Below are 25,553 nucleotides of genomic sequence, written 5' to 3'. Positions count from 1 at the left end.
AGCAATGTAATTCACTGCTATAAGCAATCTTAAAATTTCTCGGTGCCATGGAAGACACCCCTCCAATAAAAAAAAAAAAAAAAATCCTGATCACTTCCTCAGAGTAGTACAATGTTATTATGGTAAAATTGTAATGCTCTGATCATAGTGTGTTAAAAAAGAAAAATCATAAAAAAAGAAAAAAAAATATACTTTTTTTTGTTTGTTTGTACTGTCACCAGTCAGTGTCCCTGATCACCACCACATCAGTTATATGATAATGTTGTACTGCACTGGTGACCGTATGTAAATAAAAAAACTTACAGCGTGGGCTTACAAGGCGTCCATGGACATCCTCTCGTGCTCAGGTTGCCTGCACGCCCCCTGTGATCACAGATCGGGGTAAAGTGCCAATCACAGCCGCCCTTTACCACGCGATCAGCTGTCAGCCAATGACACCTGATCACACAATGTAAACAGAAGCTAACAGCGTGAGGAGAAATGAATAAAGCTGATAACCGGCTTCTATTAAAGGGACATCGGACCCAACATTTGTCCACCAGTACTGCTAATCAGTGCCCACCAGTGTCACCTATCAGTGCCCATCAGTACTGCTAGTCAGTGCCCACCAGTGCCACATATCAGTGCTGCCAATCAGTGCCTCATCATCAGTGTCACCTATCACTGCTGTCTATCTTTGCCCCCTACCAGTGCCTATCAGTACTGCCTATCAGTGTTGTCCATCAGTGCCGCCTATCAGTGCCCATCAGTGCAGCCTATCGGTGCCCATCAGTGCCGCCTATCAGTGCCCATCAGTGCCCACCAGTGCTGCCTCATCAGTGCACATCAGTGCTGCCTATCAGTGTCGCCTCATCAGTGCCCATCGGTGCTGCCTATCAGTGTCGCCTCATCAGTGCCCATCAGTGCTGCCTATCAGTGTCGCCTCATCAGTGCCCATCAGTGCTGCCTATCAGTGTCGCCTCATCAGTGCCCATCAGTGCTGCCTATCAGTGTCGCCTCATCAGTGCCCATCAGTGCTGCCTATCGGTGTCGCCTCATCAGTGCCCATCAGTGCTGCCTATCAGTGTCGCCTCATCAGTGCCCATCAGTGCTGCCTATCAGTGTCGCCTCATCAGTGCACATCAGTGCTGCCTATCAGTGTCGCCTCATCAGTGCCCATCAGTGCTGCCTATCAGTGTCGCCTCATCAGTGCCCATCAGTGCTGCCTATCAGTGTCGCCTCATCAGTGCCCATCAGTGCTGCCTATCAGTATCGCCTCATCAGTGCCCATCAGTGCTGCCTATCAGTGTCGCCTCATCAGTGCCCATCAGTGCTGCCTATCAGTGTCGCCTCATCAGTGCCCATCAGTGCTGCCTATCAGTGTCCCCTCATCAGTGCCCATCAGTGTTGCCTATCAGTGTCGCCTCATCAGTGCCCATCAGTGCTGCCTATCAGTGTTGCCTCATCAGTGCCCATCAGTGCTGCCTATCAGTAAACATCAGTGAAGGAGAAAAATTACAGGTTTGCAAAATTCTATAACTACTGTATGTTAAAATGTTTTTATTTTTATTTAAAATGTTTGGTCTTTTTTGGTCTGTTTAGCAAAAAATAAAAAACCCAGTGGTGATTAAATACCAAAAATGTCATATGAGTACAGTGTTACGTGACTGCGCAATTGTCATTCAAAGTGTGACAGCGCTGAAAGCTGAAAATTGGCCTGAGCAGGAAGGGGGAGAAAGTGTCCAGTAGGCAAGTGGTTAATTTCTTCATTTTGCAAAAAATGATGACAAAAAAATGACAACTGCAAAAAGTGTCCAGTATTGAATGTGTTAATAATTGATTTTTGGTGTTTGCATCCTCCATAGAACAGGAGCATGGGGCTGATGGAGGAAGTGATGATGATGAAGATGGTGAGGAGAAGGAGGAGGATGAGAATGATGATGAGGATAAGGAGGAGGAGGATGAGGAGGAGGAGGATGATGATGATGATGGGATGTGAGTGTTGGATGGCAGGACTTTGGAGGAGTAGAGGATGAGGATGATGAGGAGGAGGAGGAGTAAAAGATGAGTATGAGTATGTGAGTGTTGGGTAGTAGAACTTGTGAGGAGTTGAGGATGAGGATGATGAATGATTATGAAGAGGAGTAGAGGATGAGTATGATGGGATGTGAGTGTTGGATGGCAGGACTTTGGAAGAGTAGAGGATGAGTAGGAGGATGATAATGATGACAAGGAGGAGGATAATGATAGGAGGATGAGGATGATGGGATGTGAGTGTTGGATGGCAGGACTTTGGAGGAGTGGAGGATGAGGATGATGATGAGGATGATGGGATGTGAGTATTGGATGGTGGGATTTGTGAGGAGTAGAGGATGAGTATGATGATGTGAGTGTTGTATGGCAGGACTTGTGAGGGGTAGAGGATGAGTATGAGGATGATGATGATGTGAGTGTTGGATGGCAGGACTTGTGAGGAGTAGAGGATGAATATGAGGATGATGGGATGATGAGGATGAAGATGATGTGAGTGCTGGATGGCAGGACTTTGGAGGAGTAGAGGATAAGTATGATGATGATGACGTGAGTGTTGTATGGCAGGACTTATGAGAAGCAGAGGATGAGTATGAGAGTGTTGGGTGGTAGGACTTGTGAGGAGTAGAGGATGAGGATGATGAGGAGGAGGGTGAGGATGACAATGATGAGGATAATGATGAGGAGGAGGAGGATGGTGAGAATGATGATGATGTGAGTGTTGAATGGCAGGACTTGTGAGGAGTAGAGGATGAGGATGAGGATGGTGATGATGTGAGTGTCGGATGGCAGGACTTGTGAGGAGTAGAAAATTAGGATGATGATGAGGATGATGATGTGAGTGTTGGATGGCAGGACTTGTGAGGAGTAGAGGATGAGTGTGATGATGATGTGAGTGTTGTATGACAGGACTTCTGAGTAGAGGATGAGTATGAGGATGATGTGAGTGTTGGATGGCAGGACTTGTGGGGAGTAGAGGATGAGTATGAGAATGGGATGATGATGATGTGAGTGTTAGATTTCAGGACATGTGAGGAGTAGAGGATGATGATGATGTGAGTGCTGTATGGCAGGACTTGTGAGGAGTAGAGGATGAGTATGGGCAGGCTGAGAAGTGTCAGGTGTGATTGTGGGAGATAAGTAGGTATGGATGGGGCGTGTAGCTGAGATGAGTGATGAGTAGAGGATGATGAGTGAGGAGTAGAGGATGAGTATGGGCAGGCTGGGTAAGAAGTGTCAGGTGTGATTGTGGGAGGTGGGTAGATATGGATGGAGCGTGTAGCTGAGATGAGTAATGAGTAGAGGATGATGAGTGAGGCGTAGAGGATGATGAGTGATGAGTAGAGGATGATCAGTGTCAGGTGTGATAGTGGGAGGGTAGGTATGGACGGGGCATGTATCTAAATGCTGTCCCTGTGTAGGATGATGAGTGAGGAGTAGAGGATGATGAGTGATGAGTAGAGAATGATGAGTAGAGGATGATGAGTGAGGAGTGTCAGGTGTGATAGTGGGAGGTAGGTATGGACGGGGCGTGTATCTGAGCGCTGTCCCTGTGTAGGATGATGAGTGAGGAGTGTCAGGTGTGATTGTAGGAGGTAGGTATGGACGGGGCGTGTATCTAGGTGCTGTCCCTGTGTAGGATGATGAGTGATGGGTAGAGGATGATGAGTGATGAGTGAGGAGTAGAGGATGATCAGTGTCAGGTGTGATTGTAGGAGGTAGGTATGGACGGGGCGTGTATCTGAGTGCTGTCCCTGTGTAGGATGATGAGTGAGGAGTAGAGGATGATGAGTGATGAGTAGAGGATGATGAGTGATGAGTAGAGGATGATCAGTGTCAGGTGTGATTGTAGGAGGTAGGTATGGACGGGGCGTGTATCTGAGTGCTGTCCCTGTGTAGGATGATGGGTGATGAGTAGAGGATGATGAGTGAGGAGTGTCAAGTGTAATAGTGGGAGGTAGGTATGGACGGGGCGTGTATCTGAGTGCTGTCTAGGATGATGATCAGAGCTCTTGTATAGAGGGCACACATCCCGTCCATTGTAGTGATGAGTAGAGGATGATGAGTGAGGAGTAGAGGATGATGAGTGAGGAGTGTCAGGTGTGATAGTAGGAGGTAGGTAGTGAAGGGGCGTGTATCTGAGTGCTGTCCCTGTGTATGATGATGATCAGAGCTCCTGTATAGAGGGCTCACATCCCGTCCATTGTAGTGATGAGTAGAGGATGATGAGTGATGGGTAGAGGATGATGAGTGAGGAGTGTCAGGTATGATTGTAGGAGGTAGGTATGGACGGGGCGTGTATGTGAGTGTTGTCCCTGTGTAGGATGACCAGGACTCCTGTATAGAGGGCACACATCCCGTCCATTGTAGTGATGAGTAGAGGGTGATGAGTAGAGGATGATGAGTGATGAGTGAGGAGTAGAGGATGATCAGTGTCAGGTGTGATAGTGGGAGGTAGGTAAGGATGGGGTGTGTATGTGAGTGCTGTCCCTGTGTATGATGATGATCAGAGCTCGTATATAGAGGGTTCCCATCCATTGTAGTGATGAGTAGAGGATGATGAGTGATGAGTAGAGGATGATGAGTGATGAGTAGAGAATGATGAGTAGAGGATGATGAGTGAGGAGTGTCAGGTGTGATAGTGGGAGGTAGGTATGGACGGGGCGTGTATCTGAGCGCTGTCCCTGTGTAGGATGATGAGTGAGGAGTGTCAGGTGTGATTGTAGGAGGTAGGTATGGACGGGGCGTGTATCTAGGTGCTGTCCCTGTGTAGGATGATGAGTGATGGGTAGAGGATGATGAGTGATGAGTGAGGAGTAGAGGATGATCAGTGTCAGGTGTGATTGTAGGAGGTAGGTATGGACGGGGCGTGTATCTGAGTGCTGTCCCTGTGTAGGATGATGAGTGAGGAGTAGAGGATGATGAGTGATGAGTAGAGGATGATGAGTGATGAGTAGAGGATGATCAGTGTCAGGTGTGATTGTAGGAGGTAGGTATGGACGGGGCGTGTATCTGAGTGCTGTCCCTGTGTAGGATGATGGGTGATGAGTAGAGGATGATGAGTGAGGAGTGTCAAGTGTAATAGTGGGAGGTAGGTATGGACGGGGCGTGTATCTGAGTGCTGTCTAGGATGATGATCAGAGCTCTTGTATAGAGGGCACACATCCCGTCCATTGTAGTGATGAGTAGAGGATGATGAGTGAGGAGTAGAGGATGATGAGTGAGGAGTGTCAGGTGTGATAGTAGGAGGTAGGTAGTGAAGGGGCGTGTATCTGAGTGCTGTCCCTGTGTATGATGATGATCAGAGCTCCTGTATAGAGGGCTCACATCCCGTCCATTGTAGTGATGAGTAGAGGATGATGAGTGATGGGTAGAGGATGATGAGTGAGGAGTGTCAGGTATGATTGTAGGAGGTAGGTATGGACGGGGCGTGTATGTGAGTGTTGTCCCTGTGTAGGATGACCAGGACTCCTGTATAGAGGGCACACATCCCGTCCATTGTAGTGATGAGTAGAGGGTGATGAGTAGAGGATGATGAGTGATGAGTGAGGAGTAGAGGATGATCAGTGTCAGGTGTGATAGTGGGAGGTAGGTAAGGATGGGGTGTGTATGTGAGTGCTGTCCCTGTGTATGATGATGATCAGAGCTCGTATATAGAGGGTTCCCATCCATTGTAGTGATGAGTAGAGGATGATGAGTGATGAGTAGAGGATGATGAGTGATGAGTAGAGAATGATGAGTAGAGGATGATGAGTGAGGAGTGTCAGGTGTGATAGTGGGAGGTAGGTATGGACGGGGCGTGTATCTGAGCGCTGTCCCTGTGTAGGATGATGAGTGAGGAGTGTCAGGTGTGATTGTAGGAGGTAGGTATGGACGGGGCGTGTATCTAGGTGCTGTCCCTGTGTAGGATGATGAGTGATGGGTAGAGGATGATGAGTGATGAGTGAGGAGTAGAGGATGATCAGTGTCAGGTGTGATTGTAGGAGGTAGGTATGGACGGGGCGTGTATCTGAGTGCTGTCCCTGTGTAGGATGATGAGTGAGGAGTAGAGGATGATGAGTGATGAGTAGAGGATGATGAGTGATGAGTAGAGGATGATCAGTGTCAGGTGTGATTGTAGGAGGTAGGTATGGACGGGGCGTGTATCTGAGTGCTGTCCCTGTGTAGGATGATGGGTGATGAGTAGAGGATGATGAGTGAGGAGTGTCAAGTGTAATAGTGGGAGGTAGGTATGGACGGGGCGTGTATCTGAGTGCTGTCTAGGATGATGATCAGAGCTCTTGTATAGAGGGCACACATCCCGTCCATTGTAGTGATGAGTAGAGGATGATGAGTGAGGAGTAGAGGATGATGAGTGAGGAGTGTCAGGTGTGATAGTAGGAGGTAGGTAGTGAAGGGGCGTGTATCTGAGTGCTGTCCCTGTGTATGATGATGATCAGAGCTCCTGTATAGAGGGCTCACATCCCGTCCATTGTAGTGATGAGTAGAGGATGATGAGTGATGGGTAGAGGATGATGAGTGAGGAGTGTCAGGTATGATTGTAGGAGGTAGGTATGGACGGGGCGTGTATGTGAGTGTTGTCCCTGTGTAGGATGACCAGGACTCCTGTATAGAGGGCACACATCCCGTCCATTGTAGTGATGAGTAGAGGGTGATGAGTAGAGGATGATGAGTGATGAGTGAGGAGTAGAGGATGATCAGTGTCAGGTGTGATAGTGGGAGGTAGGTAAGGATGGGGTGTGTATGTGAGTGCTGTCCCTGTGTATGATGATGATCAGAGCTCGTATATAGAGGGTTCCCATCCATTGTAGTGATGAGTAGAGGATGATGAATGATGAGTAGAGGATGATGAGTGAGGAGTGTCAGGTGTGACAGTGGGAGGTAGGTACGGACGGGGCGTGTATGTGAGTGCTGTCCCTGTGTAGGATGATGATCAGAGCTCCTGTATAGAGGGCACACATCCCGTCCATTGTAGTGAGGAGTAGAGGATGATGAGTGATGAGTAGAGGATGATGAGTGATGAGTAGAGTATGATCAGTGTCAGGTGTATTAGTGGGAGGTGGGTAGGGATGGGGTATGTGAGTGCCGTCCCTGTGTATGATGATGATCAGAGCTCGTATATAGAGGGCACACATCCCGTCCATTGTAGTGATGAGTAGAGGATGATGAGTGATGAGTAGAGGATGATGAGGAGTGTCAGGTGTGACAGTGGGAGGTAGGTAGGGACGGGGCGTGTATGTGAGTGCTGTCCCTGTGTATGATGATGATCAGAGCTCGTATATAGAGGGTTCCCATCCCGTCCATTGTAGTGATGAGTAGAGGATGATGAGTAGAGGATGATGAGTGAGGAGTGTCAGGTGTGACAGTGGGAGGTAGGTAGGGATGGGGCGTGTATGTGAGTGCTGTCCCTGTGTATGATGATGATCAGAGCTCGTATATAGAGGGTTCCCATCCCGTCCATTGTAGTAATGAGTAGAGGATGATGAGTGATGAGTAGAGGATGATGAGTGAGGAGTGTCAGGTGTGACAGTGGGAGGTAGGTAGGGATGGGGTGTGTATGTGAGTGCTGTCCCTGTGTATGATGATGATCAGAGCTCGTATATAGAGGGTTCATATCCCGTCCATTGTAGTGATGAGTAGAGGATGATGAGTAGAGGATGATGAGTGAGGAGTGTCAGGTGTGACAGTGGGAGGTAGGTAGGGATGGGGCGTGTATGTGAGTACTGTCCCTGTGTATGATGATGATCAGAGCTCATATATAGAGGGTTCCCATCCCGTCCATTGTAGTGATGAGTAGAGGATGATGAGTGATGAGTAGAGGATGATGAGTGAGGAGTGTCAGGTGTGACAGTGGGAGGTAGGTAGGGATGGGGTGTGTATGTGAGTGCTGTCCCTGTGTATGATGATGATCAGAGCTCGTATATAGAGGGTTCCCATCCCATCCATTGTAGTGATGAGTAGAGGATGATGAGTAGAGGATGATGAGTGAGGAGTGTCAGGTGTGACAGTGGGAGGTAGGTAGGGATGGGGCGTGTATGTGAGTGCTGTCCCTGTGTATGATGATGATCAGAGCTCATATATAGAGGGTTCCCATCCCGTCCATTGTAGTGATGAGTAGAGGATGATGAGTGATGAGTAGAGGATGATGAGTGAGGAGTGTCAGGTGTGACAGTGGGAGGTAGGTAGGGATGGGGCGTGTATGTGAGTACTGTCCCTGTGTATGATGATGATCAGAGCTCATATATAGAGGGTTCCCATCCCGTCCATTGTAGTGATGAGTAGAGGATGATGAGTGATGAGTAGAGGATGAAGAGTGAGGAGTGTCAGGTGTGATAGTGGGAGGTAGGTAGGGATGGGGCGTGTATGTGAGTGCTGTCCCTGTGTATGATGATGATCAGAGCTCGTATATAGAGGGTTCCCATCCCGTCCATTGTAGTGATGAGTAGAGGATGATGAGTAAAGGATGATGAGTGAGGAGTGTCAGGTGTGATAGTGGGAGGTAGGTAGGGATGGGGCGTGTATGTGAGTACTGTCCCTGTGTATGATGATGATCAGAGCTCATATATAGAGGGTTCCCATCCCGTCCATTGTAGTGATGAGTAGAGGATGATGAGTGATGAGTAGAGGATGATGAGTGAGGAGTGTCAGGTGTGATAGTGGGAGGTAGGTAGGGATGGGGCGTGTATGTGAGTGCTGTCCCTGTGTATGATGATGATCAGAGCTCGTATATAGAGGGTTCCCATCCCATCCATTGTAGTGATGAGTAGAGGATGATGAGTGAGGAGTAGAGGATGATGAGTGAGGAGTGTCAGGTGTGATAGTAGGAGGTAGGTAGGGACGGGGCGTGTATGTGAGTACTGTCCCTGTGTATGATGATGATCAGAGCTCGTATATAGAGGGTTCCCATCCCATCCATTGTATTTGGTGTCTCTCTCTCCGGAGCCGCCCCCCCCCTCCTCCCTGTCTGTGAAGGTCATTACAGGCAGCCAGTGTTGGTCCAATATAGCGCATGCGCCCGGGCCCAGGGACTGGCAGAGACAAGAGAGAGGCGGGCGGCACAGCCTGTACAGAGACACACACAGGAAACATGGCGAGGATGCCTGGCAGCGGGGACTGTAACCCGGGCACGGCGGACAGCGACCCCCTGGCACGGAGCGCCCAGCACCGACTACAGCCTGGCAGTGCCGGGGAGGAGGAAGAAGAAGAGGAGGAAGATGAGGAGGAGGAGGATGATGAGATCCAGGAGGTGAGGATCATCACCGGGGATGATGAAGAGGAGGAGGAGGAGGAGGACGATGAGCTGCTGTTGCTGGAGGACGATGATGATGATGAGGAGGACTTGGAGTGGGATGAAGGGGCTCTGCTCGGCTCCCCCTATACTCACCCCCGGGGGCCCGCTGTCATCTCTCAGCCTCCTTGCTCCGGTATGGTGCTGCAGCTGCGGCCCGGGGAGGACGGAGGAGGAGGCGGCGGTGGTGGAGTGATGTGTGGCGGGAGTTCCCCGTCGTCGGAGCGGCCGGAGAGAGCTCGTCTGAGCGAGAACACGCGGCTGGCCACCCGCTACGCCGTGCGCATCTTCCGCGAGTACCTGAGCGAGAAGGCGCATTGCCCGGACTTTGAGAGTATGGACAAGGAGGCGCTGTGCCGGGTACTCCGCTCCTTCTACGCCGAGGCCAGGTCTAAGAGCGGCCAGCTCTACAGCAAGTCTTCCCTCATCAGCATCCGCTCTTCCCTCAACCGCTACCTGAACGAGCCACCCTACTGCCGCACCTTGGACCTTACCAAGGACCCCGAACTACGCTCTGCCAACCTCACCCTGGCCGCCGTCATCCGCAAGCTGGAGGAGCAGGGCGCGGGGCCCGTGGTGCAAAAGCAGGCCATCACCCGGCAGGACCTGAGGAAGCTCTACACATCTTGTGTCTTCAGCGCCTCGTCCCCCTTCGGCCTCCTCAACAAGGTTTGGTTCGAGACCTGTATGTACTTTTGCACTCGGGGTCGTGAGAACCAGCGAGAGCTGGAGGAGGACTCCTTCGGCCTGGCCATGGACGAAGACGGACGCCGGTTTGTCTACTTCAAAGCGCTGGGGCCGTACCACAAGTCTCGCTCCTCCTCTTCGTCTTCGTCATCCTCCTGGGGGAAGAAGCGGACCAGCACTGAGGGGGACGAGGAGAACCTCCCACGCATGTACGAGACCGGCACCGAGTTCTGCCCCTACGCTAGCTTCGTTAAGTACCTGGCCAAGCGCAACCCCCTGTGTAAGGCCTTCTTCCAGAGACCCCGGGACCATTGCAATGAGGCCGACGTCACCTGGTATGAAAACAAGGCCATCGGCAAGAACCTGCTGGGCACCCGCATGCAGATGTTGTCTAAGGCCGCCAAGCTGTCCAAGACGTACACCAACCACTGCATCGGGGCCGTGTCTGTGGCCACCCTCAACAGCATCGCCGGTATCGGCACCAAGCTGGGGCCGCCCTACTTCTCTGAAGCTGTCAACGGTGCCCGGCACAGGCCTGCTGCCCCCAACCCCTTCATCCTGCCCAAGGCCAACGGAGGAGGGGGGCTGCTGGAGCTGAAGAGCGAGGCTGCCAAGAGACCCTTGTATGACTCTGGACAGGCCATCTACATGGCCGGGGACCCCCCTTCTCCAAAGAGACTCTGTGTGCGATCTGCAGAGCCTTCAGACTGTGTCCTGGTAGTGTCTGTCAAAAGTGACCATCAGCCATCCTGCCCCGAGACCAATGGCCACATGGTGCTAGCCGCCTCGCCTGCTGTCACTTCACCTGCACTGATGTCCCCTGTACAGGTAATCCAGCTTTTCCTTCTTGGGGCTATAGCTAAGGGCTCATGCACACAGGTGGTTTGGCCTGTAAAAACCCAGCATTTTTGGGCATCCAGGCAAGTCGCATTTAGGGCTTTATGTGTTCAGGGATGTATGCCCCAAATACAGGAATTCTTTGGGGCGTACAACCCTCTAAACAAGTACCTCCAGGAACAGTGTCCATCCACCATGTATTTCAGCCTGTCGTTAATATTACCAGGCTTGCCAGCAGTGGCCTATATGCAGCACCTGTGCCCCCCTTGCACCCACAAACGCTGGGTATGCGCACTGTAAGGGAAAAACCACCCCTGTGCATGAGCCTCAAGGGTCATCACACACTACAATCATACAGTCTAAAGGCACCTTTCACATGGCCACTATGTTTGACCTGTGATTACACGGATCAAAAATGGACTGTAATGTATCCTCATGGGTGACCAGATCTAAGTGGACAGATGTCTGCCTATATCAACCCACATGCAGGTCTGTTTAGGTTTCCTGGGCTGAACGCAATAGGTTTGCATCCAGGTCCTCCTTTATTGACTTCACCAGATGTGGGAAGATTGAGGTAGATACACATCTGCTTATATCTTGCCACCCATAAGGATTACATGGGTCTCTTTTTCCTCCATCACAACATGGAGGAAAATTGGAATGGACACGGATGTCACATATCTGACATCTGTTTCTGTTCAGACCTGGCACAGCAGAGATCAGTCTATGGATTCTCTACTGAGATGGAGCCGAGGGTCCCCATGTGAAAGGGGCCTTGGATTTACCAAAACTGTAATATGGGGACTTAACTGTCCAGTTAACCTGTATCCAATCATGCAGGCCCTGGCACTAGTTAGTTGTTAGTAGAAATTACAGAGGCTGCACAACCAGATTGTGGTAGGTTGAAGGCCAGTGTCACACAGGTGATTTTGTAGTAGAAATGTCATCGGGACAGACCGCTAATGTTAGAGAATAACAGTGATATGCAGCTAGAGCAGGGGTCCCCAAACTTCCCAAGCTAAGGGCCAGTTAACTGTCATTTAGGCTTTAGGGGGGCCAGACTGTGGCCCATGGGAGTAGAAAACATCCTGGTGTCAGTAGTAGTAAACAATGCCCCATCGTTGGTTTTAGTGGGAGAAATAGTGCCCCATTGTTGGTATCAGTATAGAAATGGTGCCCCATTGTTGGTATTTAGGGGAGAAATAGTGTCCTATTGTTATTGTCTGTGGGAGGGATGGTGACCCAACACTGGTGTCAGTGGAAGGAATAGTGCCCCATCATTTCTGTAAATGGATGGAATGGTGCCTCAAGGGCCGGATACAGGCAAGCAAAGACCTGCGGGCCGCACTTTGGAGACCACAGAGCTAAGGGGTTGAGTCGCTGGTGATAGTGCTACAGCATCGGGTCTGCTCTACTATTAATTGTTCTCTTTCAGTATTTGCTATCTAAGCCATAGAGGTGAATGTAGAGTGTTTGTTGCTGGCGATTTTCACACAAAATGCTGCTGCATATCAATCGTTGAGCAACAAAGTGCTTTACACCAGTATTCTTTGTGGGAAAGCGTGTTTCCTGCACCACATGGGAATGCGCTGCCCTTGCTAGACGCAAGTGGAAACACAGAGGGATTGATTTACTAAAACTGGAGAGTGCAAAATCTGCTCTACATGGTAGTCAATCAGCTTCTAACTTCAGCTTGTTCAATTAAGCTTTGACAAAAAAACCCTGGAAGCTGATTGGTTACTATGCAGAGCTGCACCAGGTTTTGCACTCTCCAGCTTTAGTAAACCCTCCCCCACTGTGTTTGCAGCCACTAAACCACCATTTGTCACTGAAGACAAATCCACTTTGCACTAAGTGCACTTGGAAGTGCAGTCGCTGTAGATCCGAGGGGGACATGCAAGGAAAAAAAAAAAAAAAAAAACAGCATTTTAGCTTGCAAATGATTGGATGATAAAATCAGCAGAGCTTCCCCTCATTTCAGATCTTCCCCTCAGATCTACAGTGACTGCTCTTTCAAGTGCACTTGCAGTGTAAAGTGGATTTGCCTTTAGTAAATAACCCCCATAATACAGCAGTACCATCCGCATTGGTGCAGAACGATGTGTAAAAGTGGTACCTGCACTCGTTTTTGCACATTCCTATGTGTTTGGCAGCCCAGTGAAATGAAAGGGCTGTCTAAACTGAAATGCGCCTGCATTCTAGTGTAAAGCGACCCTTACAAATGGAAGAGTTAGCCATTCCTTGTAAAATGATTATGAGAAAATCGCTACAATAAAAGAAGGGGTGGGGGGTAATTATTGCAAATAAATCACCTGTGTGATGTCAGCCTAAGTGACAGGCAAAGCTTTGCTATAGAAAGTTTTTTACCGGAAATTTGGAGTATTCAAATACACTGCAAATCAAATTTACACATCAAAGTGTGATTATTGTATACCATTAGAACTGACAATACAGTACATAGAGAGGGCCAATGAGTTATATATGTGAAGTAAATATGTGATAGCAAAGCTTCAAGTAGACTTGAGGTAAGACAATCTACAAAGAACAGAGCTGTGCTGCCATGTACTCTTTTAGATTAAAGAAGAATAGGAAACATGTTCAGTGTTTGATAGACATGGCAAGGACAGTACTACAAGCTACCGATCTACATCCACTGTCCACATAAATATAGAAGACACGTGTAGAGCTCGGTGTGGCCTGATGGTAATGGCTATACTTACCTCTACACCAGATTTCCCCGATATTCAACTTTTCTCATGAACTAATCTATAACACTGTTGAGTTTGTTTCTCAATTACATTTTAAAAATTCTGTGACAAGCTCATTATGAGGTCACACATCCGCAGTCGTAGGATACCTTCCATAAGAGTGTGACATTGAATAAAGAGTTCCATCAAGAAATGATGGTTTTTACCAACATGAAGTGATCGGTCGTGGTAGAGAATCCAAAATGAATCAAATCTCTCATTTCTTCATTGTGTGGAATGAATGTTTCAGACCAAAAGATGAAAAGTATGACATTTGTGATCATGTGAATGTCTTTCTTGTTATATTGGAGTAGATCGCATCATTGTAATGCCCTGTACACACGGTCGGATTTTCCAACGGAAAATGTGTGATAGGACCTTGTTGTCGGAAATTCCGACCGTGTGTAGGCTCCATCACACATTTTCCATAGGAATTTCCGACACACAAAGTTTGAGAGCAGGATATAAAATTTTCCGACAACAAAATCCGTTGTCGGAAATTCCAATCGTGTGTACACAAATCCGACACACGAAGTGCCACGCATGCTCAGAATAAATTAAGAGATGAAAGCTATTGGCCACTGCCCCGTTTATAGTCCCGACGTACGTGTTTTACGTCACCGCTTTTAGAACGATCGGATTTTCCGACAACTTTGTGTGACCGTGTGTATGCAAGACAAGTTTGAGCCAACATCCATCGGAAAAAATCCATGGATTTTGTTGTCGGAATGTCCGAACAAAGTCCGGCCGTGTGTACGGGGCATTAGATTTCCTGATGTTTTCATCATATAAGAAATAAAGGGGGTCTGTGTGGCTTAGAGATATTGGGTGGTCAGATCGTGCCGCCTGAAGACATATGTGATGGTCAGCAGTCCCCTAAATGTTCGGCTGAGCTGAACATGCATGTATAACTAAGTAGAGAGTATAGGAGGAAGGAGAAGGTAGGTAGTTCCCAGCGCTGTCTAAGGGGCCATTCACACCACCAACTGTGTTAAAACGTAACCACTGGTGTCCAGAATGAAGGCTCTGGTGCTATTGCTCTGAAAATAACACATTGCACAGCCGCTTTTTTCTTTCTTATGAAACTTTATAGAAATGTCACAAAGTGACGTTTCATGCACTTCTAATGACGGTGGTGGGATGTGGTGGATTGCATCACACCACACTGCACTAAAAAATAGTTCTGCATGCTGTACCCCTTTTAGTGCTCATTACTCTATTGTTACTCAGCCAAAGGTAAACAAAGCAAACAGCCTTGTCTTGCCCAGTGAAGTACCAATGCACCGAGTGTAAATGGGCCCCTAACTCTTGGGGGAAAATAACAGATTTACAACCAACATGTCCCATCTGACCTCCCCTGTTAGCAGATGGCCAATGGCCATCTAATGCCATGTATTTCAGATTGCCAAAAATGGACCACTGGGCAATTCTGATCAGGTAACAGAGAGAGACATCTGGGTTGCTCCAGGTTGTAGACCCCTTCTATGGTTTAATAATTATTGTGTACAAAGTGGAACCTGTCTTATTTATTTTTGGGGACATAGTTCTAAAACAGTTAATCTGATATTCAGCAAATAATCACTGCAAAATAATCTTCTTGGTGAATGTGTTTTAAACGACAGTGTTTGATGACAGTCACATTCACTGCTTTAGAAGTATGCCCCATAGGGCTGTAACTGTAAAAACAAATATATAAACAATTCTGCATAAGTATCATGGTTCACTTTCCTCATTACATTTGTGTTCTCAATATACTGTAGATCAAGCAATGAAATGAGAACCTGTCGCCACTGTTTTTGGATTGGCTTGTTCTAATGATATTATAATAATAATACATTAGTGATGAAAAGCACTTGAATGACCAGTCAGTCTTTCGGTAGTTTATTTTGGGTATCATTAGTCACTGGGGTTTATTTACTAAAGTCAAATCTCCTCTGCACTACAAGTGCAGTCACTGTAGATCGCTGTAGATATGAGGGGAAGCTCTGCTGATTTTATCATCCAATCATGTACAAGCAAAAATGCTGTTTTTTATTTTCCTTGTATGTCCCCCTCAGATCTACAGCGACTGCACTTCCAAGTGCACTTGTAGTGCAAAGTGGATTTGACTTTAGTTAATAAACCCCTCAGTCTATTTTGGTCTTCAGAAAAGCTTCAAAAGACTAGTGTCAGTGACAATCCATTTACACCAGTCCCCAAATATATGCTCCATATAATACACACTGGTGTGCGCTGTGCGATGTGTTGTTATGTCACATTACACTGTTTACTTTTTTTTTTTACTTTATTGAAATGTCACAAAATGACACTACCTTTAAATGTATACTAGAGTGTTGTGGGTGCTGAAATACGTGGTGATCTGCCTCACACTGCAGAAAAATGTAGACATGCTGCATTTTGACACAACGCGCAACACTACACAGGTATGGTGTGAACAGGGCAAATAGAGAACAATTGATTTCTTGTGTCCTTATGTTGAGCTGGCATTGATCAGTGCTGATTACTGCAGTTCAGCATATCCAGTGTGAACAAGCCCTGTATGTAATACTCATATAGGTATTCTGGTTCCTCTATAGAACTGAAATAAATAATGTACAGTATTGACACAAACTCTTGAGATGCAGCAAGATTGGTGTTGCCAGCTTTGTGTATGTGATAAAATATCCAGTTTATTTCATGTGGTATGTACCATTTCCCTAAACCCGATCTCTTAGATCATACATGTGAAGTTGTGGACGTTCAGTAGTGAATGTTGATAGATCCTTAGACCGGACATACACATGCCATCAGTACATTCATACTAGAAAAATATTAGCTAAGAAAACAGTACTGTGCTAAATGAGAACATTTGCTTTGTGGGACATGCTAAACATTTCTGATTGATCAGTTGGGTTTTTTGTCTTGTAGTAAAGCTTTGTGCATATTTTTGTTTCTGTCTTTCCTCTGGTTTTTGGTAAGAAACAAAGTTATGTTTTTCCTATGATCTGTAGATGAAAGAGTGTTCACATGAATGTCATATGAATAGAACAGAAATGGGGAAGAGAACAGCAAATGTCTGAATATAGAATGCAGGAAGATGGAAAGTGTGAGGGGTCAGGGAATACCACTTCTAGTAACAATCAGAAAAAGCCACACTTCTATATCTTTAGGGTGTTTAGATTACCAGGCTCTTGGAATTAGTCCAGCTCTTACCCACCACAGCTGGGGCTAAAAAAGGGCATCTTCTCTGGAATTAAGTGGCTGGATTATGGCAAAACACAATTGTATAGTCACTCTATGAGATTCCCAGGGAAAACGAAAGAGTTACAAAATCAATATATACTCCGTATTTCTGCACAGTTTGTTTTTAGCAGGTGTAGGAAATTTTCAGTCACATTTGTACGTTTGTCTATCTTGTGCACATCTGTTACAATATAATTTTCCCGGTTAGAACTAACAAAATAGCACACATTTTGCAAAGGCAGAAAACTTTAATTTCTCTGGAAGATTTTTTAAATCCTGCTCAGTGATTTCTGGGCTGTTACTTCTTTAGCTTTAGTCTTCCAAAAATAAAGCCTGATTACATTCTTCTAGCCTGTGAGTGATGGCACGTTACCGATTGCGATGAGCAACAGATAAAGATATGTTGGCTTCATCTATATTCATATATACTAACAATTTACACAGATTTTATATATATATATATATATATATACACACACATACACATATACACACACACACATACACACACACACTGGGGGTTATTTACTAAAGGCAAATCCACTCTGCCTTGCAAGTGCACTTGGAAGTGCAGTCGCTGTAGATATGAGGGGAAGCTCTGCTGATTTTATCATCCAATCATGTACAAGCAAAAATGCTGTTTTTTTTTATTTTCCTTGCATGTCCCCCTCAGATCTACAGTGACTGCACTTCCAAGTGCACTTGTAGTGCAAAGTGGATTTGCCTTTAGTAAATAAACCCCATTGGTATGTTAAAGTTGAACTCCAGGATTTTTATGAACACAAATTAAAGAAGAAATATCATTATGCTTCATGTACTCTAACAGCTCCTAAGCTTGAGTTTAGGAGTTTTTGGTGTTTTGTTGCCAAAGCTCCTAAATTCAACTCCAGAAAAGCCAGTGGGGTTGATTTATTAAAGGCAAATCCACTTTACACTACAAGTGCACTTGGAAGTGCAGTCGCTGTAGATCTGAGAGGGACATACAAGGAAAACGAAAAACAGCATTTTAGCTTGCACATGATTGGATGATAAAATCAACAGAGCTTCCCCTCATTTTAGATCTTCCCCTCAGATCTACAGTGACTGCACTTCCAAGTGCACTTATAGTGCAAAGTGGACTTTCCTTTAGTAAATCAACCCCAATGTGTCCATGTACACACAGGCTTTTAGGATCATTTAGGAGCTGCTGCGGTTAGGGGAGGTTCAACCCCCTGAATGCAGAAGAATCGCGTTCAGGATAGGAATGTTTTGACCGCCGGCTGTAAAATCGCTGTGCTATTTTGCTGCGTTTTGCATTTTCCCGCGGCCAGGGGTCAAAGTAGGCTATGTGTACATGAAGACTTAAGGTTCTTAGTTTTCTAAACTGTCCAGGAGACCAAGTTCATATAACACTTGTCCCATTCTGATTGGTAGCCCAATTGTTTCCTAAAGGCAGCTCTCTATGTTGGCTGTAGCTCCATCCCGGAACACAGTTCTTTCCATAGAGGTGAAACAGTTGTCGCTGGTCTGGTTAGCAGGGGAGTGTGCCTGGTTGCACTTGTAAGTATTCCTGGGAACGCTCCCTTAGCCCTGGTTGACACTATAATTTGCATGTGAATCATACAGGAACCGTACCACATTCCTGTGCAATTCACAAGCCCATTAATGTTCAATGAGCTCAAATCGTACTGCATCACACCAAAAAATGGTCGTTTTGTACTATGCGATCTGGTGCAGGCAACCCACACTGTGTTTGTGACCCTTTTGGGGTGTCATTAATTTTGTATTGACACCCGCAGGGGTTTGCAAATGGGGGGGGGGTCATTTACTAAAGGCAAATCCACTCTGCAATACAAGTGCACTTGTTGGAAGTGCAGTCGCTGTAGATCTGAGGGGGACATGCAAGGAAAATAAAAAACAGCACTTTAGCTTGCTGATGATTGGATGATAAAATCAGCAGAGCTTCCCCTCATTTCAGATCTTCCCCTCAGATCTACAGTGACTGCACTTCTAAATGCACTTTACGTGCACTTGTAGTGCAAAGTGGATTTGCCTTTAGTAAATCAACCCCATAGTGTGATTTCAGTGTGGTGCTGGAAATGAACAGGGATTGCCACTTTTCCCACACCACATATGTGTGATGGGGGCTTAGGGCTCTTCTCACACTGGTGAGATTCCAGATGCGACTTTGGAAAAGGTTCCTGTACTACTTTGGTACAATTTCAGCGTGGTTTTGGCCCTATAGAATATGCAAACAACATCCAAGTTGCATTGAAAATTAGATCAAAATCTGCATCAATTTAAGCCTAGGCTATTAGTCAGTGTGAGTACAGACCAGCAGGGAAGGGAGAGAATCAATCTCAGATGTGGTTTAGTTGAACCAGCCTGACAATGAGTTCACCTTATTTGCTAATCTGAAGCTGACTAAAGCCAACTCAAATTGTGACCGATTTCTGCTGAATTGGTCATCAGCCATGGGTGGAAGCAACATCTGGCTTCAAAAAAAGTCAATTTAAGAATTGATTGAGCTGGGTTAAATGATTGGTCAAATAAGGATTGCATCCCATGAGATGTGGTCACTTCTATTGGATGCCATGGCTGCCTGAATACAATATATGGTAATGGAGATTCCTCCATCAATGCTGTTAGTGTGAATGGGGAAAATTGACTGATTTTCTCTCATTCAGCCCACAGGATGAACAGGAGAAAATTGAGACCTCTATGGCTTCCTTCTGTACTATCCAAGGTCAGTAACTTGGATGGTATTAAACTAGAATGCTAATATTCTTAGCAGAAGATCAGTAATGGTCGCTTGTACATTTCTCTCAGTATCATAGCATATCATTCCATCCACATTGCTAAACAGTGCAACAACAATTTCATTTCCCAGTAACAATTCTTAGACCACCTGCCCTCATCATTTAGAACTCGAACACTTCCTGAGGTTTTTTACAGGTGAATACGAGTATTTCACTCAGTCAGTGATGTTTAGTGATCAGAGTGAATGCACATCGTTTTACAGAATAAAGCTAAAGCTACATGGGGCATTTTTTTGTTGTGGAGACTGAAGCAAATCTCCTAGTGCAAAACTTCCTTTTTTGTACCAGTGCAGGTGATTATTTGGCCTTCAGGAGATCTATATCTCATGAGATTGGTCTCATGGGATATATTTAAAGAGGTAAAATCACCCAAGAATTTCCTAAATGAGCAATTAGTCTCCTGCTGCATTCAAGTCTATGGTGTAGAGAGGAGTTCAATCGCTAATAGTTTCTGAAACACTATTACATTGCAGCATTTATTCATAATCTCATGAGAGCGATCTCTTCGTTTGTATCACATTACTTTTATTGTGAGTTCCCACACCAGGGATTTTCGGTAGGATGATTGAGCGATCTATCCCCCACTCGCCTCTCTTCTTCTCTGTTGTGTTGACTAAGAGAAGAGAAGGAACTTCACTTATATCCTGAAAAAAAATGGACAGTTAGAAATGTTATTACATGGCAAGTATAAAATACATACTTAGGGGTCCGTACAGACTTATTTTATTTTGCAATCCTGTAAAAATTTCCAGTGCCTCGTTTTATCTGCACTGCCAATTTGGGTCAGGGGCACATCCCGATCCTTGCCACCAATCCTGTGCTCTAGTGGGAATCATTTAGTTTACATGTTGTCCTAGTAGCAGCAACATGTAAACCAAATTCTTCCCACTATAGTAGCCTTTCTCAGCCCTTTTCAACACAAAGGAACCTTTGAAATAACTTTTCGGTCTCAGGGAACCCCTGCTAAACATACATTAGTGTAATGGTCAGTGGGAAGAATGCTCCTTACACTTGTGATCACAGGGAAGAATTACCCTCTCAGGCCTGCACTACAGTCCATTTAACATGGTTTCCTATGGGTCACGTTCACATCTGTGCATTTTATGGAAAGGGCCAGGGACCAGCAGGTTGTGTTTTTGGTTCCATAGACTTCAATGGATAAAAAACATGTATTCAAAAAAGCAAAATGCATCTGGAATATGCATCAACTGCAACCTGCATAGGTGTGAACCAGGCCTTACAGATAGCTAAAATGATAAATGGTGTCAGTGGGAACTTATCTGAGAGACAGACATTTCTCATTGCTCCTGGAACCCCTAGCAACCTCTGGAGGAACCCTAGTTGAGAAACCCTGCACTAGAGTGCTGTCTATACACAGTATGTGTGCCTCATGCCCACAGAGGCATAGTAATGCCATGTACATCATGGTGCTGTATGTATTAATTTACTTTATACATTGCCATTACTGTGGCAATGTGTAAACCAAATGTTTCACCTCTAGGGAGTCAGGTGTGCATGCGCAAGATGGGTGGGATTGACATTGCACCCAATCTTATGGGACTAATCTCCTAACTACCATCGAAAAACGACCTCTAAGTAGCACTTAGTAGCAATTTGTGCCCAAAGAGATTTTTTTTTCAGTCTCTAATATAGGCCCATACCAAAGCATGCAGGTGTTCCAGCTTGTACCACTGTGCTTTATCCTATTACTGTTTCACAGAAGACGATGCAGAGATGTACACGTGTTTGCAACTGATTGACCCCTATAATGATAACTAGAACTAATCATACAGCCACTTTATTAAATCCAGAGAAAAGGATTCCACAGAGGAAAAAAAATACATATGGCAAAATTGACCTTGGTACAGGAAGTAATTTGTGGAAACCTTCAACTGGAACCCCAGTGTGTGCGGACAGCCGCTGTCAGGAAGCCTGTACAAAGCAATGACAAGCTGCAGAGACAGCAGCTGCCTGCCAGCGTTCGGAAGTAATAGCATAGGGAGCTGTTAGGCACAGATGATTATCCTTGGATATAAGCTTTCTTGTACAGATTCTCAACACAAATTTGGGCCCCTGGTTGCAGTCGTCTGCAAGTTACTAGTCGTACCATGGCCGATTTGGCTGTGTGAATGAGGCCTTAGTGTATAGAATTCTTTAAGCCATGCAAATTTTAGGATCATTAAAGTATAATGAAATGCAAATGTTTTAGTTTGGATAGGGTGGAGAGGGATTAGAACTGTCAAGTTTTTTGCTGTCTCCATCCCCAGATTCACCTTCTATATTTGTTAAATGTATCATTATCGTTGAAAGTGAAAGAAAATCCTAAATTGTGGGTTGTCTCCAAAACAGTAATATAGGGGAAATCTACCAATGGGGACACTAGTTCTGGTGACAACTAGGGATTCCATGAGCAAGAAAGGATTCTGGTTGACCGCATGTCCAGTAAAATCACCTTTATTTCAGCAAGTCCATAAAACATGTCCAAAAACACAAATAGAGGGTAACAGCATCACTAGCTAACGCGTTTTGCTTTCCCTTAGCACTTAGTCATAGTTACATAGTTACATAGTAGGTGAGGTTGAAAAAAGACACAAGTCCATCAAGTCCAACCTATGTGTGTGATTATGTGTCAGTATTACATTATATATCCCTGTATGTTGTGGTCATTCAGGTGATTATCTAATAGTTTCTTGAAGCTATCAATGCTCCCCACTGAGACCACTGCCTGTGGAAGGGAATTCCACATCCTTGCCGCTCTTACAGTAAAGAACCCTCTACGTAGTTTAAGGTTAAACCTCTTTTCTTCTAATTTTAATGAGTGGCCGCGAGTCTTGTTAAACTCTCTTCTGCGAAAAAGTTTTATCCCTATTGTGGGGTCACCAGTATGGTATTTGTATATTGAAATCATATCCCCTCTCAAGCGTCTCTTCTCCAGAGAGAATAAGTTCAGTGCTCACAACCTTTCCTCATAACTAAGATCCTCCAGACCCTTTATTAGCTTTGTTGCCCTTCTTTGGACTCGCTCCATTTCCAGTACATCCTTCCTGAGGACTGGTGCCCAGAACTGGACAGCTTAGTGAGTTATGACTAAGCACTAAGAAAGCGTGAAACCCGTTAGCTGGTAATGCTGTTCCCCTCTATTTGTGTTTTTTACATGTTTTTATGAACTTGCTGCAATAAAGGTGATTTTAATGGATGTGCAGCCAACCAGAATTCTTTTTTTTGCTCATTGGAATCTGTGATGAACGGGGCCAGCACCTGGTCTGTGTGTTAGTGGAGGTGAAGATGGGAGACTGACCTAGAGACATGTTCACACACATACTATGGATTTCATGACTTTGGAGGGATATTCTCTCACTTCCTGTTTTGGCTATGGGAGAAGCTTGATTTGCATTCAGATCGTGCTTCAGAGGCTACTGACAGGCCATGAGGAAGGGATGTAACACCTTACCGCCTATTTTAACACCATTTTTGCCCACAGTCATGCCACACTGCATGCGGTTGTGGGGTGTTTGCGGTGCTTCCCTATCTACTTGAATGTGTAGCATTCTGCGGGCTTGCTGTCTGCAACTTGCTACATGACAGGTAAACTTTGTTGTGGGGATGAAGTGAAGCATCGCAGCCCCGACATGTAAGCATACCCATTTGCTGCCTTTTGCAGTTTGGGAGAGGCAGTCGGCAGGCGGCAACAATGCGGACTCAAAACTGCAAGTCTAAACAAAGCCTTTGGTGGTACTTTGAAAAGTAGTGTGTGCATTAGGGCTCGTTAACACTAGCTGTTGGGAGGCAGTAATGATTGAGCCGCAGTTTTACGACCTCCCAACCGCTCCCCCTTTAGCTGCAGAGGCAGCGGCCAGGGGTGTATACATGCTGCAGCCATGATGCTTTGGTTTGTGGCCGTGGCAGGAATAATAGCTCCATACTTATTATTTTGGTCTTGTTAGTAAATTTCTTTTCCTAGAAAAATATAAAAAGGAGCAACTCGTGATCTTTGATCTCCTTGACGTTGTTCAGGTAGATCTCCACCTCTCAAAGGTTGCCTACCCCTGCCTTAAAGTGTTTGTTAACCTAAAAAAAATAAAGACCTTGTTCCTTTAAAGCATGTTATACAGCACACTGCTTTTGCTGTGACATTTGGCCCCTTCTATCACCTGAAATACCTGGTTGATCCTGCCAGTTTCTGCCCTCATGATTGTAAACGGACCACGGTACATCATGGCTGCTGAGCCCTGGCACTGTAGTCAGTTTACATGCCTCCGTCATCCGCTGTGTCTCCTGTCTTTCCTCTGTGCTCTCTTTCATCCCCTCCCCCCTCCCTTCCCTACCTGTCAGCTCTGTGTCTGTGCCCGCCCCTCCCCTCCTGCTGCTCAAATTAGGTTAAATTTACATTATCCTCTCAGTTGATTCATGTAATGCCCCCCTGTGACTGTGCTTTATAAAAAAATGAAGCTATATACCTGTTTACAGAGCGCAGATCGGCGCTCACATAACTCGCCGGCTCTCTCCTTTCTCGGATGGTAGCTGCAGCGGGAGGGGCCGCCTCTCTCCTCCTCCCCTCCTGACGATGATCCTCGACCCCGCCCACTGCAGCTTTTTAGGCCGAGAGAGAACAGAACTGGCGGGTGACGTGAGCGCCAATCTGCGCTCTGTAAACAGGTATATAGCTTTTTTTTTTTATAAAACACAGTCACAGGGGGACATTACATGAATCAACTGAGAGGATAATGTAAATTTAACCCTGTGGATTAACAACCACTTTAAAGGCTGCTTTCAAATTGATCAGTTTTTCTTCCACTTTTGCATAAAAAAAAAAAAAAGTGAAGAAGAAAGCATGACCATGAAATGGAACTCTTCACACTGATCGGTTGTGGGTCCACTGCATTTTGTAAAATCCTGCTTGCTGCATTTTTTGTGCATGTTTGGTGCAGTAAAAAAAAAAAAAACGCACCTCCCAATTAAAATGAATGAAAAATGCATCAAAAACGCTCATGCGGTTGCGTTTTTGAAGTCACATGCCCTTTTTCACAAGTGAAAATGTGCATATACATGTTTACAACATTTTTTCAATGGAGCAGTATGAAAGTAGCCTTGGGGCCCATTCACACCTAGCATTTTACTACAGAACACTGCAACATGAGGTGTAGGGGGATTGCTGTTGATTTTGGATTGCACCTGAAGACTAGAGATAAACTCAGACATCCCTCAAACTCATCTCTAGCAGGACTCCAAACGTTTTCTCTTTTTTTTTTTACTCCATTGAGTTGCAGGCGGTCATCTCTTCCCCTGCAGCCTGCCCCTTTGTTTACATCAGCTGTGGGGTGGGAGTGCTCATTGGAGTAAAGTTCTGTTAGAGATGAGTTTGGAGGACACCCAAGCTCATCTCTACGGAAGACACATCCACAATGATGTGCATTGCAGGGTACTGTGGGAAAAGAAATACAGCAGGAGCTTCTGGATGCACTGAGGCTCAATAAAAGACAATAGGCTGCAGTAAAGCTGAACATCGCTAAGCACAATAAAGTGCATTGCTATGCAAAGGTTATATTGGTATAGAATAGTGTGAACCAGGCCTGAGGCTCATTTTTAAAAGCTAGGGTGAAGAAAAACAATTACTACTTTAGGTTAGAAAACTGTGAAGCATGCAATTAAATGGACCAGGGTGCTGTAGACCAGTGGTTTTCAACCCTGTCCTCAAGTACCCCCAACAGGCCAACAGGTTTTCCTTTATCTTGCACAGGTGCTTTAAATCGGAGTCAATGGCTTGGTATTTTGGACAACTATTTTATCTAAGAGAAATTCCCAAGACATGGCCTGTTGGCGGTACTTGAGGACAGGGTTGAGAACCACTGCTGTAGACAAAAGTCACTTACTTTTTCAGGGTGGATCACAAAGGAGGAGTGCAGCTCTTCTTCAACCCTTCTGTGAATAGCAGTGATTTTGGTTTAAATAAACTGAAACAAAAGG

At 45.8% G+C, this 25,553-nt stretch overlaps 1 protein-coding gene across 3 annotated transcripts in view; it reads left to right on the top strand.

The window, feature by feature from the left end:
* The window catches only part of KCTD1 (potassium channel tetramerization domain containing 1), a 218,793-nt gene that overhangs the window by 74,929 nt on the left and 118,311 nt on the right, over positions 1 to 25,553 (top strand). Inside the window, exon 1 of one of the 3 annotated variants that reach the window (XM_073631506.1) lies at positions 8,687 to 10,813. The exons of the other annotated variants lie outside the window; for them this stretch is intronic. Within the exon in view, the coding sequence (XP_073487607.1) occupies positions 9,020 to 10,813 (1,794 nt within the window). The 5' untranslated portion in view covers positions 8,687 to 9,019. Of the gene's footprint in view, positions 1 to 8,686; positions 10,814 to 25,553 lie in introns of those variants that run through there. 3 annotated transcript variants of the gene reach the window in all.

This window comes from Aquarana catesbeiana, linkage group LG05 (genome assembly GCF_042186555.1).
Source record: "Aquarana catesbeiana isolate 2022-GZ linkage group LG05, ASM4218655v1, whole genome shotgun sequence".
Classification (NCBI taxonomy): domain Eukaryota; kingdom Metazoa; phylum Chordata; class Amphibia; order Anura; family Ranidae; genus Aquarana; species Aquarana catesbeiana.
The sequence above is the reverse complement of the archived record's forward strand: the minus strand, read 5'-3'. Positions and strand labels throughout refer to the sequence as shown.